The sequence below is a fragment of the Numenius arquata genome, chromosome 10 (genome assembly GCF_964106895.1).
Source record: "Numenius arquata chromosome 10, bNumArq3.hap1.1, whole genome shotgun sequence".
NCBI classification, from domain to species: Eukaryota; Metazoa; Chordata; class Aves; order Charadriiformes; family Scolopacidae; genus Numenius; species Numenius arquata.
In genome coordinates this window covers 17,527,741-17,550,923 of record NC_133585.1, presented here as the reverse complement: position 1 = coordinate 17,550,923, position 23,183 = coordinate 17,527,741, and the positions used below count along the sequence as shown (strand labels likewise).

Genomic DNA, 23,183 nt, shown 5'->3' with positions numbered 1-23,183 from the left:
AAGGTGGTGAATACTTGGGGATAACAAAGAGCTGCGACAGCAAATGTTTCCTTATCCCCATCATTTGCCTTATGATTGTTTTACACAATATTTAAAGATGATGTCTTTGCGACAGGGAAAGGCTGGGGTGTGAAATGGAGGAATAAGGTGACACAGTGTAGCTTGGGTTCCTCTTCTGTTCAGACGATATTAGCAAAGATACAAGAAAGACCAAAAAGCAGAACTTCTTCCTCCAGGTGTAGAAAAAGGTGCAGCTGTTTGATTCTAGAGGAAAAATGCTTTCGATTCCTTTGGGAGTAATAAACAATTGATAAGGAAACATTAACTGTGTAAAAAAAATCTTTAGTATTTTTAATACTTTATTTCATGTCTCAAAGTGTGTGATTCTTGTAAACAAGTTTTGGGTGGTTTTTTGCCTAATATAAATTTAACATATATTTGAGGGATGGTGGTTCAGAAGTACGGTGGAATCCTCAAAATAGTCAGGTGTTCCATAGTGGAAAACCAGTTAAACTGGGCCCTGGCCCTTGAGGGCCAACAGGAGTGGGTCTTTGCAGGATGTGTGTGTTGTGTTGCACAGCTGCAGCCCCAGGAAGCCACGGGGCAAACGAAGGACGCTTCAGCTGTGGCTGTTCCGGGTGGGGAGACCACCCCAGGGGAAGCAGAGGCTTCACCTGCCGGCACTGCGGGCCTGAAGACACCACACGAAGTGTTTGTGTGCGCGATGCCCAAACGTGCCCTGAACTCCTGTGCGCTGCGGGTCCCTTAGAGGAAGCTTCTCCTGGACGTGGCTGCTCAGGGCTGGGGTGGAAGGTGCAAGTGCCGAGGAGCTTTGGGCCGGGTGGTGGGGGGAGCGGCAGAGCCGCGAGGAACGGGAACACCAGCAGAAAGAAACACTCCTGCTCAGCAAATCCATCTAAAGTTAACACAGGGTTGGGAAGGAGAAGGGCAGTTTTCTGAAGGATCACGTTGCATTGTGGTTCAGGAGGTTGTTTTACCAAGGACAGGGCAGGCTACGTTCATTCAGGCTTGTGGTTTTTTTCCAAGGGGGCAGATGGAAAAAAGTAATTTAGTACCTAAAGCCTTCCATTAGCTAGGGCGTACCTTGCCTTTATAGGGCAGCTTTTGTTAAGTTTTTAAGATCTAACTAGAAATTAACAGAAACCAGAAATTAAATGACAATTTTAATAGACTTTAGAACAGAGTGTACGAGTATAAAACACTGGTTTTGTATTTCAAAAGTTGCAGGAAGATAGCCAGTCATTTTAAACAGTCTTCTACAAAACATATGCCAGTAGATTACATAAAAGACACTATATACAATATAAAAGAGCAGAAAACAATCCTCACTGTAAAAATAATTTAAAACAAAGTATTTCAATTTAAAATATCTCCTATAGCACAAACTAATACATTGTGACATGCAAGTGAAAACTAAACATATTGCATTCTTTAGTGTAGCCAAATAAGAACTGTATTGAATTTGGACAATGAGACAACATGCCAACATTTTCTGATGAATACAGGAGGCTGTTCTTAAATATTTATTCACTGATGTATCTTATGTTCAAAGAACAGCCACTATACATCTTCCAAAACGTAATAAATAGTAAAGCAAAGTATATGAATAATCTACACCGTAGAGTTCGTTTGGGCCGATGTTGAAAAAGTGGTTTATAGAAAAATGCTGTTTCACTTACTACTGCACTGTGCAATTTTACAAAATAGTTCTAAAGGCTTGGAAACAATCCGCACTTGGAAATGCGCAACATCCAGTTTTAAGGCAGCCCCGCGCTGGACTGTACAACGTAATACTTGGAGTAGCTGCTTGGCTTTCAGTGTGCAAGGTGGAGCTCCCAGGGGGGAAGTTATTTTCCCAACCTCAGCCATGACCTCAGAACAGGGTCATTCCAGGTTAGGGTCTCGATCCGTGCTTTATCCACTCAGCGGTGGAACAGACGCTCTCGGTATCCGTGTTAGTTTCTCCTGGTTTTGTTGCATCAGGAAGTAGAAAGGAAGAGGTTACTTCTTCTGCGCCTTCTCACGCGCTGGTGGAAACACTACTCTGAACTGGGCCAAGCTTCCACAGTGGAGCCGTGGCAATTTATCAAATGCCATTTGTAATGCAAGCTGCTGTACAACACGGAAAACTGCTACCAGGGGGGATCCGTTTGGTCTAAAATGCCAGTGTTATAATTGCTAAGGAGCCAATGCCAACGTCGCTTCATGCCCACAGGAAGTATTAAACTCAGTAACCTAAGCATTTTCACAGCACTTCTTCATCCCTCTAAAAAAACATAGGATTTCTCAAGTGCTCACTGTCTTGTTTCCATTTAACTACCTACTCACATTTAAGTATGTCTCAAACATACAAAGTAACTGTTAAAGCAAAAAATTAGCTGCCACAGAAGGTCTTAGAAAATGCCAGTGTTTAATGACAGACTAGGCGAGAATGAAAGGTTTAGCAGAAGCATAAGAAGATTTTAAATAAACCAAACTGTTACAAAGCAAGAGGTGTGAAAATACCATTCTTTGGTCTAAATTAGCTGTTCCCTTTATATTAGTTTAACATTCCAATGGCTTTTTCAAAACTGTTTAAAAATAATATAAGCTGAAATTCATTAGGCAAAAATATGTATTATATACATGGATGCCTGATCAGACAGATGAACTTAAAAGTGAACATAGTGACAATTTCTTAGATATTCCTAGTACCTTAAAAAAAAAAAAGATGAGTTAGTGTTGAGTGCGCAGTAATAGAATTTTATTGAAAAAGGTAAAAAACTAAGCATGAAAATCTGTTTTAGTTGTTTATAAACACTACATCCTTATGGTTTTGCTGCTCTAAATTCAGACGTAAACATTCATTCTGACATGCCAAAGCTCCTAATGCTGGTGGGAGGTTCCTGTAACCAGTCAGTGATCACTTTACAACTTGTTGCTTGGATGATCGGTCCCTGCGGCTTCATTTGTATACGCTGATTCATCAGCTGCCGATTCTTCTTGTTCAACTCCTTCGTCCCCGAATCCAGGTTCCTCTTCCCGTTCTGGAGCATCCTCATCCTCTATGCCATTGTAAAACTCTTCGATCTCACTCTCATCCTCCACATCTAAGCTCTGACTATGACACGAACCACTTTCACTACTGCTCCCGCAAGAGCTAGAAGATATGATATCGTCTTCAGAATCTGAGTACACCTCAGCACCATGGAAAATATAGCGATTTGGTGGTAAAAATAGATACTGAGTACCTGAAACAGAATTTCACGAGTCAATAAGAGGCTGAGGTAAATTATTCATAAAAGATCTTGCAAACTTCTGGTTAGAACGTACCTGCAGATGTGTATTTTCATCAGTGAAACTTTAAGTGACAAATCAGATTGTTAGAAACCCCTTTATTTCAATGTATCATTAGGAAAAGCACAGAACAAGTATTTCACTGGGGAGCTCAGCGTTCCTTCTCCCCCCTCCCTTTAACACAAAAGAGCATTTGAACTGTAACCTTCAGCAGCTTTTTTCATGGGTACAGATATTCACAGCTGGATTGATGTTACTTGTAACAGAACTGGCACCCACTGCACAGAGTATCTGACAAAATTTAAAAAAACCAGCCTTTGCTTTAGAATGTTGCAATTTAATCCCTGGTTCTTCATCCACACTGATTTTCTAGTGTGGTAACTCGTTACATCAGTTAAGAGACTCCCTGCTGGGAGGCTTCCTTGGAAAGGCTAAAGTTTCCTTCAAAATGTGCCTGGCCCCAGGTGGGAGATTTGCTTTTCAGCTCTTGTCTTGATGTCACCTTTCAGTTCTACAAGGTGGCTGCCACACCAAATTATCACCTACTGTGACCGGCTTCCTCACACCTGAGGATCAAACTAGATTTTTCTGAAAACGCATTTGAAAATGTTGGAAACGGATTTATTTTTTGATATTCACCTTCAACCTTCTAAACTTTGGTCTTTTTAGGGAGTATGTAATCGCTACGTATAAAACCTATTATGAATTGCAAACAGCTTTCCTATCAGCTTCCCCAAAAGAAATAAGCGATACAATGATAAGTTCAGACACTCAGTCTGAACAAAAATAACCCCCAAACCCCACTGATTCCCTCAAGGCAACTTATTTATTGTTTTAAAGTAAGTCTAGAATAAACATCTGGCCAAAAAAACCCAAAATATTGAAATGAGTTAACACTTACCATCCAGCCTTTTGCTAATCTGTTCCTTTGCAGATCTGTTTACCCAGCACTTCTTCAATATTTCATGTTTTTCTTTATTTTCTCCATTGTTAGATCCATTTTCCTTCATTGTTTCAGAGTTCATTAGTTCACTAGTAGCATTTTCAGGGTTTTCTGACGATGTTTGTGTGTCCTGAAGTTTTTCCTCAGTGCAGGTCCCTTTAGTTTCTGAGGCAGGATCACAGATTTCTACCTTACATTCAGGCGGCTGTTCTGAAGACAACACCGAAGTATCTGGTGGAGTCATTCTTTCTGGTGAACTAGAGTCTTCTGAAATGTTTAAAGGAGTAGGCGGTAGCTCAGACGAGTGCATTTCCAGCTCCTTGTGCGTTCGTGGAGGCTTTTCTGTTATTTCTGAAAGTTTTACTGAGTTGTAGCAAAGTTTTGTATATTCACTACCTAGCCTTTGACATAATTCATTAATAATAACATCACAGTCTCCAAGAAGTTCCACGTCAAAGTGTAGATGAGGCAAAGGTTCCCTATTAATTAAGATCTGAGGCACTTCATGGGGGATGGAGCCTGTAGATAAAAAAAGAAAATTTAAAGGTAGTCACTTCAGTTTTACTTTCAGCAGAGATCTACTTAAAGTTTAATTCCTCAGACTTCTCATCATACTTTTGCTTGCAACAAGACCAGGAAGAAGACAAGCAAATCTCAAATTTAACAACAGCAGTTTAAGCAGCTATGCCCACAGTAGCCTATCTGGACTTTTCCCCCTGTTTATTCCAGTAAAAAGTGCTCCTCTACTCCATCAGTGAGAAACACATGCACAGAAATACTGACTACAGCAATGTTTGGTCAAGTGTTAAAAAGATTATTAAAATTAGTACTGTTATCTCTTACAAGAACTGTGTTGATTATGCGCATTCATTTTATGTACTTAAGTGCACATGAAGAATATACGGCTGGTAAATGACATCCCATTAATTAGGTCAACATATTTCCAGGTGCAATCTACACTGTACAGGGTTGCTCAGCGCATTTCTGACATTTGGGCTTCCAAACCCCACCGGTGTGGTAACTTAGAATTGATTCTTCAGATAACCAGCTCATGAAATCCAGTTCTAGGAACCAGAAAGAGCAATGGTTTGAGTAGGGGATCCTAACTTTCCAGTCCTTCTGCATTTCCCATCAGCCTAAACACTAGGCTCTGCCTCTTCCGTAGGGAAGAGGACGTTATTACAAAGGCTGTGGGCACAGCACTGTTCCCAGTTAACAGCAGATGTTAACTAAGCACGTGTCCTTCTCAGGCTTACAGGTGAAGAGCATTTCTTTAGTTCCAGTAAGTCTGGCACTCAGTAGGCAAATACATCACCCCTCATGGTATTTTCCCAGCCTTCCTGAAGGTCCTTTTTCTCTAATGTACATTGGCAGAGATGTTTTTCCATATCGCTTTTAAAAGCTAAGGGTCCAGGCGGTGACACACTACGTAATGCACACTGTGTACCATTCAGTATTCAGTACTGATTTTATAATGAGCTACAACTGAGACACCTGAGGTACTTGATCTGATTTTTTTATCTTTTTAAAGATGATTCTTTTCTAAATCTTTCAAGTAACTCTGAAAGCATACTGCAAGCAGGGAGAGAAATGAATTGAATCTCAGAACAAAGTCGTTCAAGTTTTAGGAGAGTACTTTTTCAGATTATCATTTCATTACCTTGAGATCTGCCTGGAGTGTAGAAAAAGCACTTAGAATTTGTTACTTTCTCTATTTTGCACTTCAGCTTTACACAGTTTTTGTCTTAGAAAAGCAGATAATTAATCTTATTTTCTTCACTGAATCAAGCCAAAAGCATTTCTTAGAGCTCTTAACTGAGAATGTCATTTCTGATCCAAATTTTTGGAAGAAAATATTATCAGAGATAGTCACTTACTTGGAATCAATGCTACTGGTCTCACTTTCAGTGAAGACCCAATGACAATAAGGAGATCAACTTCATTTTTGTCATACTTCATGGCACGATGGAACTGCTCTGGTAAGTTCTCTCCGAAGAACACTATGTCTGGCTTCATGATAGCGAGCGGTTCGTCCGGTGGACATCTGGGACATCTAGGTACAACCTGCATTAGAACAGCTTCTATTACTACAATTCAAGGCTGTGCCCTTGAAAACCTCAGATTTTAGCAATTCACAATGACTTATTTTGGCAAAAGACAAGGAAGTTTCAGTGATATTTCCTCATTTCATTTTTCTCTGGATATACAGACAATACGCTAGCCTGCAGCAACTGCACACAGAAATAAAACTAGAGCAGGAATAAAGAGAAAATCCTCTTAAGTCAAAAGGGAGACACCATGCAGATCTACACCACAGTTCTTATCTGACAGCTAGGCCAAAGTCCAGAAGTCCTACTCGGCACCAATAGGTAATTACCTCCTACTATTTGACAGGAATATATTTTTCTTGGTTTAATCGGAGCAAAAACTTACGATTTCACTGTCAGTTTCCATTATAGGATATCATATAAACCCCTTCCTAATCAGAGAGTGTATTGCACAGCTTTACCTCTCTACTTTCTCCTCCTCTCCAAAAGGGTACGTGTGTTATATATACATAAAGCAACATGGCAGAGTTGCAGGTGGCTAGCAAAAAGCATACAGGACAAGTGCATAGGAAAGAACTTTTGGCTGGTCTCCATTTTAAACTCGTCCAATTCCTCCAAAAACAGAGCAGAATCCCTGTGCGCTAAATAAAGTGGATGAGAGTTATGTTTGTGAAGAAGTAGGCTCCCCTTCCTCCCAAAACCAGAGGATTTTCTGATCTTTGGGACCTCTTTCAACTCTTTCTATCTCAAGACTTTTTCAGAGAGAAAAGCAAGGTGAGCGCTTTATGTACAGACAATACTTCAGTTACTACCGAGTGATTTGTTTTTTAAATAGTTTAAGTCTTCTCAGCTGTAGTGTTAAAATACAATACCCCAGAATAAATCTAAGGAGCTAAATGTAGCTGCAATCCAATAGCGGTCATCAGAAGTAAATTAGTGCTGTGTAAAGAGATGTATATTTCCACCTATTGTAATATGAAAATACATGAAAACTGACAGTTAAACGCATAATAACTCTCTCCTGTACACAGAGTATATGCAGAAAAAATAATACAGAACTTAGAAAGTTTAAATCAAAGAACTAGTTTATGGATGCCTGCAGTAGGACGAAAGACAATGCTTTCTATATGAGAAAACATCACAAGTTTCATCTAGTGTGAAAGGACTTTGCCCAAAAAATTTAAGTCTTTGAACAAAGAATCCAATCCTTTGAAGCAAACCTTGTGGGAGGGATGTGCAAGAAGCAATATGGCACAAGAGCTAGGAGTTGGTATGGAGGAAACCTTCACTAGGTTTGGAGTGAGCAGTAACTTAAGAGTGTGTAGTAACCCCACGCTGAAGGGAAACCAACTAAAGAACTCCCCAAAAAAGAACAGAATGAGTAAAATGAATCTTGAAGTTTTTCCTCGGATCTTTACATCTTAGAGAGAGCTCATAACACACAAAGAGTTTAAACTTTTCTGAAGGTTTTTACCCTGTTGTCTCTTCTGTTGATGTTAGGGATGCCCTTGCACTTTCAGTTGGAAGCTTAAGGAGGGAAAATAATTTGCTCTGTATTAGGAGGAAGATGAAATGAAGACCTCTAACTTTTGATTTAAAGAGACCAAGTAATATTAACTCTGTTTCCATCATTTCTTATAGGAAGTCCAATGACTTGTGACTTAGTGGATCTCTGTAGAGCAACTGATGTCCCTAGCCACATCATCTGAGTCACTGTAATGGGTCCATAAATGTGTTTCAACACTACACTACTCACCAGCTTCTCTGCTAATCCTCAGAAAGGTCGTCAGTAAGGGGGAAGATCTATTCCAAGAGCTGAAATTGATACCAAGAAGTTAAAGCTAGATAATTGGCCACTCAATTGCCTAGGGTCCTCCTTCCCTCCAGAAGCAGCACTCCCCCAAAACCCCACCACATCTGCTGATGTCTAATGAAAGAGAAATGGAATTTCTTATTGACTATTGATGGTATCTGTGTATCAAAAACAAGATTAGTAAAGATTAAGTTGGTTTAAGAATATCCAAGAATTGATGCATGTTTTCCATTTCCTGGGCCTTTTCTTCCTAAATCTGAGGCCCTTTCGCTATTTCTTGAAGCTACCTAAAACAGTCAAAAGCACGTAAAAGTGCTGTTTTTTGAAGTGACTGATAATTGGTTTACTCACAAGTTCTATTGGTGTGATTTATAACTGACGCTGCTTCTCACCCAGAAGGATGCTTGTGCACAGCAACCAAGAGAAAGAATCACGCTACAGGGAACTAGCACGTTATCTTGGAAGTGGCAAAAGAATGAAGAGTAGCAACAAGAAATTGGTAGTTTTCTAAACAGATAATCTCAGATAATTCTCAGTCTATAATATCTTGAAAGGAAATCCTGGCAGAAAGATGCTAGCTAGACTCGCTTCCTTGTGAAGCGCTAACAACCACTAGGGGATGGACCAGACAAAAGAAAGGTAGTATTTTTAGGGCAAACTAAGGACCTGGGGCCCATGTACAACTGAACTTTCAAACAGTGGAGGACAGCAGAGACTAGAAACTGGACTATCTATTGGGACTCAGGTGCTAAAATCATTTTTGTGAAGGGGAACATGTTAGAGAACAAAGCTGTTGAAATGGACAGTGTTTTGTTTCGTAAGTACAGAAAATGTTTCTAAGGAACCAGATTCTATATTCTAGAGAGGCAACAGACAAACTGCATAGCACTGGTTTGGGAAATGCAGGCTACAGAATAAAGATAATGATGGCAAATAGAACTTTTTTTTTTCAGGCGTAAAAGAGGAACGAAATGTTTTCTTTCAATAGTGCTATTTCTTGTTGTGTGAAATGATATTGGGCAATAACCATATTTATTTTGCATTATGAAAATAACCCAGTATTACAGCTAGAGCCTGCCTTGGAAAGATATACCTGGCAACAGTACTGTAAGTTTAGGGCTGAGAGATTGAGTGTAAAAAGCTCCTTCAGCCTCATCTCCGGAGTAAGAGCCCTCTTTGTTCTATTATTCAGCATCATTGCTACAGTTGTCTTCTTTCCACTTCCTCATGCTTCCATTACTGACCACCAGCAGGGACTGGCCATTGGGGCAGGAGTTTGGTTCAGCACATAAACACACAACGATTAAAGTGTTGTTAGGAGGAGTCCTGACCACTAACAATCAAAACACAAAATTACAGAATGCGTAGGAATGGTTGTTTAGAAGGAAGAAAACCTGGACTCCAACCAGCTGGCTTTGAAGGTAAAGGAGCAGCAAACATCTGTAAGATAAAAAGTTCTCAAAAATAGGAAAGTAAACCCAATTTCACATTCAATATTTCAGTGTTGCAAAGCTTCAGGCTTATGAGATTCACGTTTCTTAAAGCTTTAACTCAAAGATCTCTTCTGAAAGGTTTTCATTGAGTTCCATTTCAAATGTAATACCTGAAAGATTTACATCCCTTCGATGTTTCTTATCTAAAATTGCAACTGTGGACTCTAAGCATTTATCAAAACATGAGCCTTCAGAAAAAGAGTCCCCTTCCATTAGTAAAAATGATCTTTTTGATCAGAGAATCATCATCTCTGATCCTTCAAAATAAGGGGAAGAAGAGCACAGAGGGTCTCACCAAGCCAAAGGTTCATCTACTCTGACAGAGCAGAACTAACTCCTGCCTTGGCCCTGGGGCACTTCACACACAGATGTGGGGAGTTGGGAATACAGAACAGTTCACAACTCCTAGAAAGCGCACATCAGACATCTCACCTGGTCCCCTCTTCCTTCCCTGCTCAGAGGCTGCTCTGTAGTTAGCAATGTCTCCATGCTTCATCTACAGTTCAAACATATCTTTAATGCAGGTAAGCGTTCAAAGAGCAACTGGTGTTATAAATAGCTAAGGATGCTTTCTCAGTGTGACCGTGAGTTCAGATTAACATAAAACAGGTATAAATCCAACTTTCTACTTACCTTTTTAACCTCTACTTTTCTCGGAGGTGCCATTGCAGATGGACTCTTATGCTTTTGTTCTGCTTTTTCCCATTACCTACTTTTTGCAGTACAGTATTTGAGTATACTTTTAAATACTAGAGAAAATGCTAAAATAGATAGGCACTTTTATGAAATACATGCAAAGATATGTAGCCTTTTAAAAGCAGATCTTTTAAGCAATCCAAGAGTGGTATTTTGGGATTTTTTTGAGAGTTACTTATTAGAACTAGGCAGTGAGTTAAAGTAAATCTTTACCTGATTGAAAATATCTCCTCGAACAACTTCACAATCAACTTTGTATTTACAGATCAGGCAGGAAGCTGTTGCAAAGGAACCTGAGGAGAAAAACCCATATGGTAGAAATAAGGATTTTCAGTCATTCAAACTTGGGTCTTTTTGCCCAAGTTGTTTTGACACAAAGGCTATTATGTTGCAGTGCTACAAAAAACAGTCATTAAAAAGTAATTTAAAATGAAGAGAAGATACTTGCAGTACTAAAAGTAGTTCTTCTAGATGTTAGTCAGGAGAAATCTTGTTTTAGGAGTAAATATGCCACATGCGTATCTACAAAAATTGTATTGTGTCCTTGTTCCCGCAACCTGTGCAAGCATATACAAGAAGAGAACAGAACCTTCCCTGTTCCTCTTTACACAACTAACAGTAGCGCCAGCGCCTCTGCAAACAGCAGCACCGGGACACAAACCCATGTAAACTCAAGAAACAGTAGGGCAAAATAACTAAGAAAATGGGTTAGTAAAAACTTCGCTACAGGCAACTAAATAGCAGTAGTGTTCTTTTCAGCAGAAGTGAGAAGTTGCAGCTGTATTGTTCAAACTGAAATACTGCTCTGAAGCGGTACCCAGCTTGGCCAGTGTTTATTATTTGGCAAGACCACGTTAAGTTTGTTGCTCCATCCAGCCACTTGATAGCTCTAACTAACTGGCATGTTTCTGAAGCAGCTGAAGGTGATGCCCAAGTATCTGGTAGGGCACTCGTGTCTCTACTGGTCTAAAGGGAAAGCTTATCCCGCACACAAGGAAATACTGTGTGAAGTCACTGTGGCAAACTAGAGTGGCCTCTTGGTGTGCCCATGTCCAGGAGAGAAAGGCCTACAAGGCCTTTTATCTGTGGAAATAATAATGCTAGAAGTTGACAGAATGCTGAAGGATAAAGTGAAAAAATGACAGATTTTCTCTTAACCATGAAACAAGGCTTAAAAAAAAATAAAAATATTTGGGGATCTCTTTGACCCTGCACTGGAATGTGTCACTCACACAGCAAAAGTATGGAGCGCTCTAATTTCTAATGGTGATACATGGGCAGTAAGAAAGTTCTGTGACTGAGTAATGTACAGGGGGGTACAAAGGTCTGTCTTCAAAAGCAAACTTTTAGAAAGGTAATGGTTAAGTTGTTGAAAGCTTTGCAGAAGCTAGGAACAGCTAAAAACCTCTGGTACCAAAACTTTATCTGGAGTATTATTTTAAGCCACACAAACCAAAGATATTTTCTGCTCGTAACATACACACAGCAGCCAATCAACACTTACACTGCTAAAGGAAGGTATTCCGGGGCTAAGTATAACAACAAAATGTGCTTTGGAGATATTGTATCTGGGTAAGACAAAGAGTGAGAGCACAGAAAAACTCTGAGTAGACAATTTATGCACAACCGGTAGTTCGGATCCGCTAATCACTGCTGGCGTGGCAAGTGCATAGGTTGTGAAACGCTTGCTCAGCATTGCAACTCCCAGAACTTTAGGGATTCCAAAGACTACAGGAAGTATGACAGTTATTATTTGCTCACTATAATTTGTTTATAGTAATAATTTGGGCCTTTATACAGTGTGTTAGGGACATGTCTGTCAGGCTAGCAGACCTAACCCTACCTGAGGTGTCTGTTGCAACCTGCATGCAACTCTATTTTGTGAGTTATTTTTCACCGTCAAAAGGATTTGATCAATAAGTTCTATGCCCCACGCACGAGTCGGGTAGCCAGCAGGCCACTGCCTCTGATCGTGCAGCTACAGCAACGGCAAGGAATACGATCCAGCTCCAGACATGCTGGTTTACTGCAAAAGCCATTTTAAATTCAGAAAATGCATCCAAGATACAGCAGTTTTCATAGTAGCAACTTTACTGCAGTGGGAAATAGGTTCAAAGGTTCATATATGAACTCCACAAATCATTACAGGGTTCCTTGTCGTTTGGCACACTCATGATTAACTTGTCATTGCTACAGCTAGGCGATAAAGATAGAATAAATATAGCATTATGAACCCCTAAATAATAGTTTTAGTTTCTCTTTAGCCACTACCATTAGTCAGCTAGCATTTGTTAAAGAGCAGCGTAACTGTATGTCAGATAAAGCTTGCTGTGCTCAAAACAAGCTCTGCTAATTTCCAGAGGCCTCAAAATCTCAAAGTCTATAGCATGTTTTCAAAGAATCCTTTTAATTTACAATCAACTTATACAGGACATACACTGAAGATGGTCTGAAATCAGATCACTGTAGTGTGCAACTGAAAAAACAGGAAGCTTGAATGTGGCAGTGACGGATGAAAACAAAGCCATGTAAGAAGTTCATGATAATACACAATGACAACCAAAAGAAAATGCGTAACACACCAAGCACAAATGGAAACTGGCACCCGATTTGGGTTATTCGACAGGAAGGATTCTACTGTGTGCTGTCTGGTCATGACAGAACACCACATCTGCTCTGAATAAAGAAAATTGATGAATCTGGCACTGAGCTAAGCTTTGTAGATAAGGAGACCAAGTGAGTATGGCCCCTGGAAAAGGTGGAATTAGACTGACAGGTCTTACAAACATGCTAACACTGCTTTTAAACATTTTAGTTGCTGGAAGTCTACCAAATGATCCAAGCGTGCACTTTAAGAACTCATTTTCTGCATCCTTTTCTTAAAAATGGATCCTTGGCCTTTTAGCTTGACATCTGTAAGTCCTTGGAAATGGAAAGCACATCGAGCAATTAAGAGATTCCCCTTAATTTGGTATCTTAATTACAGAATGGTTACGACACTGAAGGTGTAACAAAATGATGTTCAGTTCAACTGAACAGGTGATTAATCCGCAATATTTTATACATGAGGTAAAGTCACTGAAGTGTCAGGGTGTTTTAAGATTTCAATGGAATATATTCAAAATAAGGAATCGGGTAACAGCTAACTCCATTAATAGTGAGAGCGACGTATGAAAAGACTGATTTCCACACTGTGTTCTCATGCAGGAATATACAAAAGCACCAAATGCATTTGAAAAGTTAAGGTTTAAGCTTGTGCGAACAGGGTGTGGATCTTCACTGAGAGACAAACCCCACCATTTATCAGGCATAATTTCTGAAAGAAATTTCCACTTAAAACACTTCTGATTTAAGTACTTAAGCTACCTAAAAAAAAATTTCAACATTTTAAAAGCAGAGTATTTGTTGCCAAGAGATACCAACTCAAGAAAAAAACATTCCAAAAACCAATTCCAATAGCAATTAACCTTGTCACATGCACCAGTAAAAATTATTCCTACACATAAGAAAAGTGGAACTAAAACCACTAACCATGACACTGTATTATCCTTTGGATTCCTGCAACCTGTTCCAATGTGTCTATGTTCTGAGTGTAGTTGCGAAGTAATTTTCCTTCTTTATCCATCATAGCTATGAACTTGTGACAGAGAGACGGCTGGAACTGTCCTGGATAGATTTCCTAGGGAATTCAGAAGTACATTAGAAAGTGTAAGACTTTATTCCAACTCCAGCAATTCACACAGGGCTGCATATTGTCAATAATGATTATGTCAGCAGTTAATGTTGTCACCCCCTTTGCATTTTGCCATTTCCCTCAGATCCAGCTCTTAACAGCTCAGTTTCTGATCACGTCAGGACGATTTGCTGCATGTGAAAGTTGGTATTTTGTTCTTCACAGAGCATAAAAGTAAAGGTTTAGGTATTTTTTGGTTTTGAGAACTATGAAATAGGAAAGTTTTTTTCCTTTCTAAGTGTCAAGTAACCTCAATATTTGTTATTAGAAACATATATGGTTTAACTGCAGTCAGGCAAAAATTTCACAAGGAATTTGGATTCTGGTCTTTTGGCTTGGGAAAAGCAGTTTTTACTCATCGGCATTATCAGCAGCCATTCCTAGATTTCTGGGAGCCCAGAAAGCAGAATGATATTGGATACAGGGGAAAGACAGGTGGTACTCTGACCAGCTGTGACAATTCAGCTGGTTACAACAGTTATTAAATTAAAACCATGTGGCTCAGTAGAGCAATTCCACTGTGCCTGAGAGACACCTAGCCTTTCCATTAGATCGAGGGAGAGGAGGTAGGTATATTTAAAGAGCATATGGAAAAAAACCTAGGCATTTTTGTAGAATGGTTTGATGTTTGCTTACAGTGAACAAGGAGCCTGCCAAAAGGAAAAATTAAATGTAGGCACCCAGCTGAAAGCTTCATACTAGGAACCTCCGTCTCGAGCTGACTAGCCCAGGTGGTACCTCTGGTTTCTGTGCAACAAGGAGGACACCAGCAGCAGCACCACCACTCTGTTTCTCAGGAGAACTTATCTGGGGGGGGAGGAACTTGAATTCCAGACTCTCTGCTCTCCAGTCACTCTCACCACTGAAGAGCAACTGAGCTGGAGTCTCACCTGTGAAAGTGAGGCCTTTGTACAGAAAAAGCACAAGAGTCGCTGGCCAAATGAGAGTTGGCAAGGAGGAGGCTGCTGCCTGCCTTTACCAGCAGATACTTAAAACTGAACCAAAAGTTCTAGTGCAACAGTGAACTGTTAAATTAATCTTTGTGACAGCTCTGCATTCAGCTACCATATAGCCTAACTATTAACAAACAAAAAAGACTTTTTGAAAGCATTCCCCCAAAATATGTCAAGTTACTCGTAATTCTGAAGCTACACGGGTCTTTGGAGTTAAAATGCAGCAATGATCAATGACTGCTCTTAATGCTCTTACCTAGATTACGAATAGCCTATTACATGATTATAATCAGATACTCATGTGGTCCTAACAGCTTTTATATCTTAGTCTGAAGAAGCAAGACGTGTTCTGCTACTGAGCTCTGCAAATTTATTTGGCTGTTCTTTGCCCCTAGAATTAAAGGAACGTAAAGATTTCATGGAATAATACATGAATATCCTGACTGAGCTGATGGACGGAAAAGGAGAAGTAGGAGAAATTACTTTAGTAAAAAAGTATCAGCCAAATTTGGATTTGGTCTATTCTGGTAAAACGTGCATATAGACAGGCTTCAAGTGGGTTCAGTTTTTTGTCTGTTGTGGGTTTTTTGTTTGGGTTTTTTTTTTAATTATTAAATATTAAAAACCCAAGGAGCTGAATATACTAATAAGCATCAAATATGTTGGTATCTGGATAGGAGGCTTTGGGAGAAAGCTAAGCAGCTGAAGAATGCATTGATTTTTCCCTTTCCAATCTTTAAAACATAGTACAGCAGTAGCATAAATTGTGAGCAAAGGGAAGAAAGAGTGAGCATAATTAGTAGTGATTGATCTGCACAAGTCATTACAGGTCCTGTAGTAATTCTTATAATATTTTGGGTTTGATTTTTTTTCTCCCAAGGAAATTCCAAACTAAATCAAATATTTTTTTGTTTCTACATATGTCTACAGCTTCTACAATTCCTTCTTGTCTTGGAGATGTACTCCCTGCTTTTTAAATTAAACTTTTAGAATCACTAACATCCTTCCCAAAACTGCTGCGTTCTCGCTTTTAAGCGAACACAGTCCCTGCAAAAAGGCTTTCATTCTCTAAGATGCACATGTCCTTGTCACAGCTATATCAAAACCTGACACGAGAACAAACTTATTAGTGCATGAAACTGCTTTACTCAACTGTATGTACAATGATAAAATGTGAATGTATTGTATGACACTGAACAGCATGCCACAGTATATCAAATTCAAATGTAGTTTCCACATCACTCACGTGCTGGTCGAAAGTTTCTCATATTCTTTCATTTGTCAGAGAAAGTAAGAGCAGCTAAGACTGCTGAGGTTTGCTTAAATAACAAGTTTTTATTTATCCTCCCTGAAACTAGAGACACTGTCTAGAATGATTGTATATATAATGAATTTGTAACAGGAACAGTAAAAATAAGCTTAAAAAAAAGAGAGAGAATGTTGCTAAATGTTCCTAATAAGGCTAATATGTGGCTGCACACAATGACTGAGGTGACACTGAGGATACAAAACTGATACATTGCAAAGACCTGCCCAAGGAGAGCGCTGTTATGCCACTGAATGAGGTCTCTCATTGAAGTAAATTCAATATATTAACATATTTTTCTGTCTTGTTTATAAGAAAAGACAAAGATACCATTTTGTTAACAGAATAGTTTTATATCCGATTTACGCATTTTAATATTGTTATCTCTCTTTACTGACCAAGATAAGAACTGTTGGAAAACCATACCTTTGCAAACTTAAAAAATGGCCTGGGATCCTTTCTGAAGTATTCTATATCAAACATTGCTTGAGGATCTGGAAGGTCTGGGAAGTCTACAGCAAGGCGTGCATAGATGCCATCTCTTGATCTAAAGTCAGGTATTCCACAAGACACAGACACCTGAAATATATTTTTGCAATCTGAAATAAGCAAAACTATTAAGACTTGTTATGATACAGACTATTTGGGAAACCACATTTCTGTATGCTCACAGTGCTCAGAAACATTAAGAACAAAACCAGTCTGGGTTCTCGGTATTTATTTTTTTTTTCCTTTTATCTTTTTTTTTGGACCAATATGACAAATCCCAAATAACAAGCAGAAAAAACAGCACAGAAACAAAGTCTGACAACTGGGAAAAAAACCCTTTAGTACAATTCACACAGGCAGTTACAGGACACCGGAACTTACTTTTACTACTGGAAGTTTTGTCAGAAGTAAACAAAAATTTAAAATAGTGTTGCATTAAATTTGATTAGTGAGCATTCATTGATCTTCCAACTTAGGCTTGGACAAGGTGGTTGATTTTTATTTCTTTTTTACATGTTAACGCAGTAACAGAATAGATTCTTACTTTTGATGAATAAATGCCTTTTGATAAACAAACATTATTTATCAAAGCATTGTAGTAGTCAATAAAGACTAACGTTTATTGTCTCAGACTACCCCAAAATGGTATGGGAAGAGGAGAAATAGGTGTGTGATAGCAATTATAGAAAGAGCAAGACTGGGGAACAGAAGTAGCAGTGCTTTTCTGACAAGCTAATTTGAATTGCTCATCTTTTCTGAATGGTGTCACACCCTCTGTGTATGAACAACAGAAAATGATCGACTTTCATATATTGATCTGGTACATGGGTATAAAGCCGTAAATGTACAACGGTTAAAAATTATCTTTAGTAAAACAGTGATTAATCAATCTTATAACCATCACAGAGTGGCACATCTTAAAAGGAAAACTCAGTCTACTGAAATCTAATTAAACGCTCCTTTATAATCCTCCCTCTGACCCTTTTTTTTTTCCTTTTTGTGTCCTATTCTTCTAGTCCCTCTAGCTCCATCAGGAATGTTAAGAGAGCCATTGAGATTTTGTTTAAAAAATCATTACCTTTGTTTCAAATGAAAAAATGACCAGGATGGAAAATGTTTTGGAACAGGGAGATGTGATCTTACTCCATAACTATTTTGCATGGAAGCAACTGTTTAAGAGTTTAAATGTTTACAAATATTTTCTTATAAGAGAGATCTTCTCATTTCCAACTTAAGCTCCAGTCTTGCAGTGTGCATCGTTCTAGTGGGCAGCTGTGCCTCCTCTTCCCATCTAGCACAACTACTGGATTACGAACCTTGCGAGGGTCACATCATCTGCACGCTGTAAAGCACGGGATAAGCGTTTAACCAACTGTCTATAGATTCTCTTACTGTCATTGCAGGAATACGTACCCCAGCTCCAGTCAAGACCATTATTTTTCTGCATTCTTGTAAAAGTTTCACAGCATCATCAATAGTATTAATATCTTTTCGTTTTTTTCTTTTTGGTGGTTCTGAAAGAATGTTTATAACAATTTGCCACAGTGTCATATCATCCAGTTCAGGTGGAGGGATTGTTTCTGGCAGCAGATCTTTCAGAATTGTCCGTGGGTCTGTACCTAGCATGAGATGCTGCTGAACAAAAGTGTACGGACCTAAGAAAATTAAGAAATATAAATATTTAAAATTGAGTAAAGCATTTCAGATTATGATCATCCTCCCATTTATTAAGGCTTGCTACTACAATTTTATTAATGCAACTTAGTACTTCACTCATGAAAACCCCTATATGTTTTGGTTTAAATTCTGAAGTGATAGTATAGCTAGTGGCTTTACTTATTTATTATTATTTTATGTTAACCCATGAAGGATTTCATAGCAAGTAAGTCAAGGTAGAAATCTCAGTTCACAGCAAACTTGACGGCTCTTAGAGGTGCACAAGATTTTCACAATGGATCTCCATATTATGGCTTCATTTGTATTTTCCAGCATGTATTTTGTAAGGTGTTTACAGTAATAAGCTGAAGAGACAACAAACACACATACCCTTTCTAGTCATATTATAAAACTTCACTCTAAAGACATAAATAGGGCCCACCAACCCGTGGATTTCTGTTGTTCTTTTAGTCATCTAACACTAATGATTTCAGACATGACCTCCTAGAGCCATCAAATCAATCTTTCCAGAAACATTTGAGATTAGAGCCGTAGAAGAAAAATAGGTAAATCTTAAGAAGTTAAACTGACTAAGATGACCCAAGTAGCTATCACTAAGGCTATTTACAATACATATAAAGAAAACAACTGTTATACATATTCACCCAAAAGGTACCAACAGTGATCCTGTAACAAGAGATCAGCAAAGACAACAGATGGACAGATTTTAAGTGGAATATTGTGTCGTCATAATGTGTTTTCTTGCTGCTGTTTTTATCAATACCAGCAAAATGAACACCGCGGTATTATCGTGCCTGCGTAAGACCAAAGACCTCAAGTCCCAATGCCACTGTGCCCTGGAAGTCCCTGTCCCACACAAGTCACCAAGGACCATACCAGTTACCTTGCCTCTGTGTGAGGCAAGACCTTTCTACTTTCTACTGCTAATATGCAATATATATGCAAACTAATAATTCCCAAACTGATGTAACGCTTGGGACAATGAGCCCTATAGATTGGCTAAAATCATACAAGATGCATCTTCTTGTTCCTTAAAGTATTAATGCTACTAAGTAAATAGGCTAGAAATATGCCATAAATCTGTTTAGTGAGTCTGTGTGTATGCTTTTAATATGGATCATGGCAGGGTATCTACACAAAAAAAAAAAAAAGACATCGACAATTTTAATCAAAATACAGCAAGTTTAAAGAGGTGAATTTTTAAACTCCTTAAATAACATACAGAATACAGTCAACAACTCTAAGCCGGTCAAAAGCAGCAACTGCCTTTTTCTTTGCCACAGATGAAATCATTTGAAGACTGGGAAGAAAGTAACTGTTCAAAGGCAAACAGCATCTAAGAACAATATATAGGCTTCTACCTATACGTGGTCTTGGGGTCCAGTCACTAGAACTTGCGTGTGAGGCTCTGTCATCTTCATCACTATCACAGGAGTGAAACCCATTGGCTATGATTTCATCACTAAAAAGGAAGTTATCTGCAAGACAGCACAACAGTGATGGGTTATACTTGAGCCAAATGGCACAGATACATATTTAAATATATAATAAAACCTAAATTTTTATGCTTTTAAAGTTAATTGCAATTAATTACAAATAGGCAGTTTCATCAATTAGACACAGAAAATGTCTACCTTTTTAAAGTTTATAGATATGCTTTCGAGCCTTCAGTACATTTGTTATCTTAATACTGAGCTTTAGCGGGCTGGATGTTGACCTTAGTCAAATCTTAGTCAAAGTTTTGTTCTATAAAGCGTTAGACATAAAGTTTTTTTGTACCTTAAAAATAATCCAAATGTTTTAAAAGTACAATTGAAATTTCCTTTCTCTTACAATTCTCACTCTATTCAGCTCAGTGAGAAACTGGATTAAATGAGAATGTGTCACCATTTATAGACTATTCTTTGAGTAGGTTTTTCAAAGCACAAAATTTTAAAAGAAACCCGCAAATACACACTTGGATACAACCAAGTTACAGACCGTGGTTAGGCTGTTGTCTTGCAGCTGAGCTGCAATAGCCTGCACATACAGGCTTGTATGAGATTTGAATTCTGACAGAAAATGTACTGGCTTGAACCACCTTCACAAACTTTCTCTCACGCACTTCACCCTGCAGCTGGGTTTGGCTCAGAGTACCACACTGCTACCCCAGCCCAGCTCATGGCCTTCAGCCAGAGTAACTCAATCTAACTTCATCATGGATCCAGATGAAGGAGTCCAAAGAAGGAGGAGATACTTGTCTTACAGCATGCAGTACTTCAGCTAATATTGATGGGGAAATTCAAATTTTAACCTGAGCAGCTTATCAGAATATAGACTACTAAACTTCTGTTACTGGCTTTTTTATTAGAAATAGCAAGAACAACTGTAGCTGAATTTGTTGAAAATATAAGATTATGTACAAAGGAGAACAAGTTTCACTCATGCTCTCTAAAGCAAAGAATCACTATAACAGTTTTCAATCTGTTTGAATAAACCCCTACAATATTTTAGCTAAGTTACTTTGCTTCATTCTTAAATAAAGAACACCACAAAACACCATCATTTTTTATTCAGAGATTGTGTTGTCCTGTTCTTCCCCTTGTTTGCAGAAATACTTTATTCTGATTAGAACGGAAAAAGGTAGAGGACAGAAATTTGCTTTTTGTACTTGCTGTCTTCTTCTGAGACCACAGGTGCTCTTTTGACATTACTATTTCTTATTATTAATCTACATATTTACAGCATTTCACATCGTGATGCATGCAGTCAATGAACATACTATGCAAAAAACATTATGAAGAACAAAAAAGTTGATTAGTACACATCAGTAAGTGCAAGTTTTATGAAAACTACCTTTAGTCGACTGGGTGAAGAATCAAAGTCTACCTTGTTAAAGACTCATCATATACAGGTCACATTGTCATGTATTTCAGAAACACTGTGACAGATACAAACAGGCTCAAGTAGCAGTTTAAAATGTAGCACTCTGTGTATTCATTTGGTTCCTCAGAGGAATAAAGGGAAGGCTTGCCAGAACTAAGCAATCCACAGCAAAACATGCCTGAGGATCCGAGTAACTTGAGCAAAAAGGCTTCATATAAGAGACCATTAGCTTTACTCTTGTGGTGTTCGGATGAAGTTTTTAAATACCAAGGCTGTCTGAGCTTATCGTACAGCTCTGTTGCCTTTGGGTTGCTTTTGCACAGGCAGAAATTTTCCGTTGAGTTTTACTCGTTTAAAGGTAAAATGTCTTCAACTGCATTCCAGGATAAAATGTAAAGACTTTACTGGCAGAATGCAGCATCTTACCCCTTTCAAGAAGCCTTTCCAAAGCACTGCCTTAAAGAACAAAACAAAAAACCAAACCCCCTCAAAACCTATCTGCTTCAATAATGCAGTGCAAGGTACTTTTCTACTGATGCTGCCCAAAGAGTATGCTTCAAACAAGACACTTCTTAGAAGATTATAGTTTAGCTTTTGCCGCAGTAAATGAAATCTTAACCAAGACCATAATGTGAAGTTATTTTAAAAATTGGTCAAGATTGGCGCTCCTGTGCTTTCTGTGTGCGTTTCCAAGAAACAGAAATGAAATAATTACCACGGCAGAGATTGTGAAAGGGAAACGGGGCTTTTGATTTCTTCATTTTTAATAATTTGTTGCCAGCAACACAGCAAAATAAGCGTTTTCAGAAGCGAGAGCCCAGTCGATCTCCTTCTGTGAAGCCCAGCACAAGAGACAGCAGGCTCTGACAGGGACCGGTTGGCATAAGAACCCGTCCCGTTCACGGACAGGGACGCAGCTCGCCCGACTTTGCGTTCGGCGTTAGGGTTCGGGGGACGGAAGGAGCACGGCGGCTGAGGGGTGGCCGCCCCCGCCCGCCCTCCCGGGGCCCGGCACAGGCCAGCATCGAGCCCGGCCTGGCGGGAGAGCCCGGGCGGCTGCCGCGGGGAGGGAGCCCCGAGCGCCGGCGCAGGGAGGAGGGGGCCGGGCCGGCAGGCGGCCTGTCCCCCGGGGAGATAGGGAAAGGAGGGAGTAGGGGAGAGAGGGATAGGATCCTCACCGGGGTGCGGGGCCGGCGCCTCGGCCGCCCCGTTTGAACACTGCGCCCGCCTGCAGCCAACGGCCGCCTCCGCCGCCTCTTCGCCGGGCGCCGCCTCCGCCCCCTCCCCCCGGCCCCGCTGCTGCCGCGGCGGCGGCTGAGGCGGCTCCGCCCGGGGCAGGCCCCGCAGCCCGGCCCTATTGTCCGCGCCGCTCCACACCACCACCGCCGCCGCCTCGTCGTCGTCGTCGTCCTCCTCCTCCTCTTCCTCCTCCTCCGCCCGGCCGCGACCGCCATCGGCGATCGCGGCCGCCGCCTCCTCCGCGCCCGGCAGCTCCGCCGCCACAGCGGCGACGGTCCGGGCCGGGCGTTGTGCGGACGCCGCGTCCCACTCGCCGCCGTCGCCGTCTTCCGAGTCCAGACGCTGGCGCTTCAGAGCGGGCTCGTCGCTCTCGGCGGGGCCGCCGCGGCGGGGCCGTAGGAGCGGAGCCTCCTCGTCCGCCATCTTGGAGAGTAGCAACCGCTGCCCCCCTCCGCTCGCGCCCGGCGCAGCAGCGCGCAGCCGCCCCCTCCCCCCACCCTCACCCACGGGAGCGATTTAAAAGGCAGCACGTGACCGCGCCACCGCCCACGCGGGCGCCCGCGCCCCGCGGAGGCCGCAACAACAACAAACCGGGTCACGTGGGAGGGGAGGGAGGCAAGCGGGCTGAGGG

The 23,183-nt window shown here is 40.3% G+C and overlaps 1 protein-coding gene across 1 annotated transcript; it reads right to left on the bottom strand.

The window, feature by feature from the left end:
* Positions 1 to 1,173: 1,173 nt before the first annotated feature.
* On the bottom strand, positions 1,174 to 22,975 carry SIRT1 (sirtuin 1). Its single transcript, XM_074154688.1, has 9 exons — positions 22,492 to 22,975; positions 19,810 to 19,926; positions 18,185 to 18,426; positions 16,709 to 16,861; positions 13,822 to 13,969; positions 10,504 to 10,583; positions 6,118 to 6,304; positions 4,199 to 4,759; positions 1,174 to 3,251 (listed from the first exon to the last, which is right to left on the bottom strand). Exons 1-9 carry the CDS (start codon positions 22,973 to 22,975, stop codon positions 2,929 to 2,931), a joined length of 2,295 nt encoding a protein of 764 aa, XP_074010789.1. The 3' UTR covers positions 1,174 to 2,928.
* Positions 22,976 to 23,183: the final 208 nt, after the last annotated feature.

Coding starts and splice junctions, on each gene's coding strand:
- SIRT1 (XM_074154688.1), bottom strand. CDS start 22,975: ATGGCGGACGAGGAGGCTCCGCTCCTACGGCCCCGCCGCGGCGGCCCC. Junction 16,862..18,184: donor TGGTCTTGACTGGAGCTGGG/GTACGTATTCCT, acceptor AATATATTTCAG/GTGTCTGTGTCTTGTGGAAT. Junction 10,584..13,821: donor AAGGATAATACAGTGTCATG/GTTAGTGGTTTT, acceptor TTTTCTCCTCAG/GTTCCTTTGCAACAGCTTCC.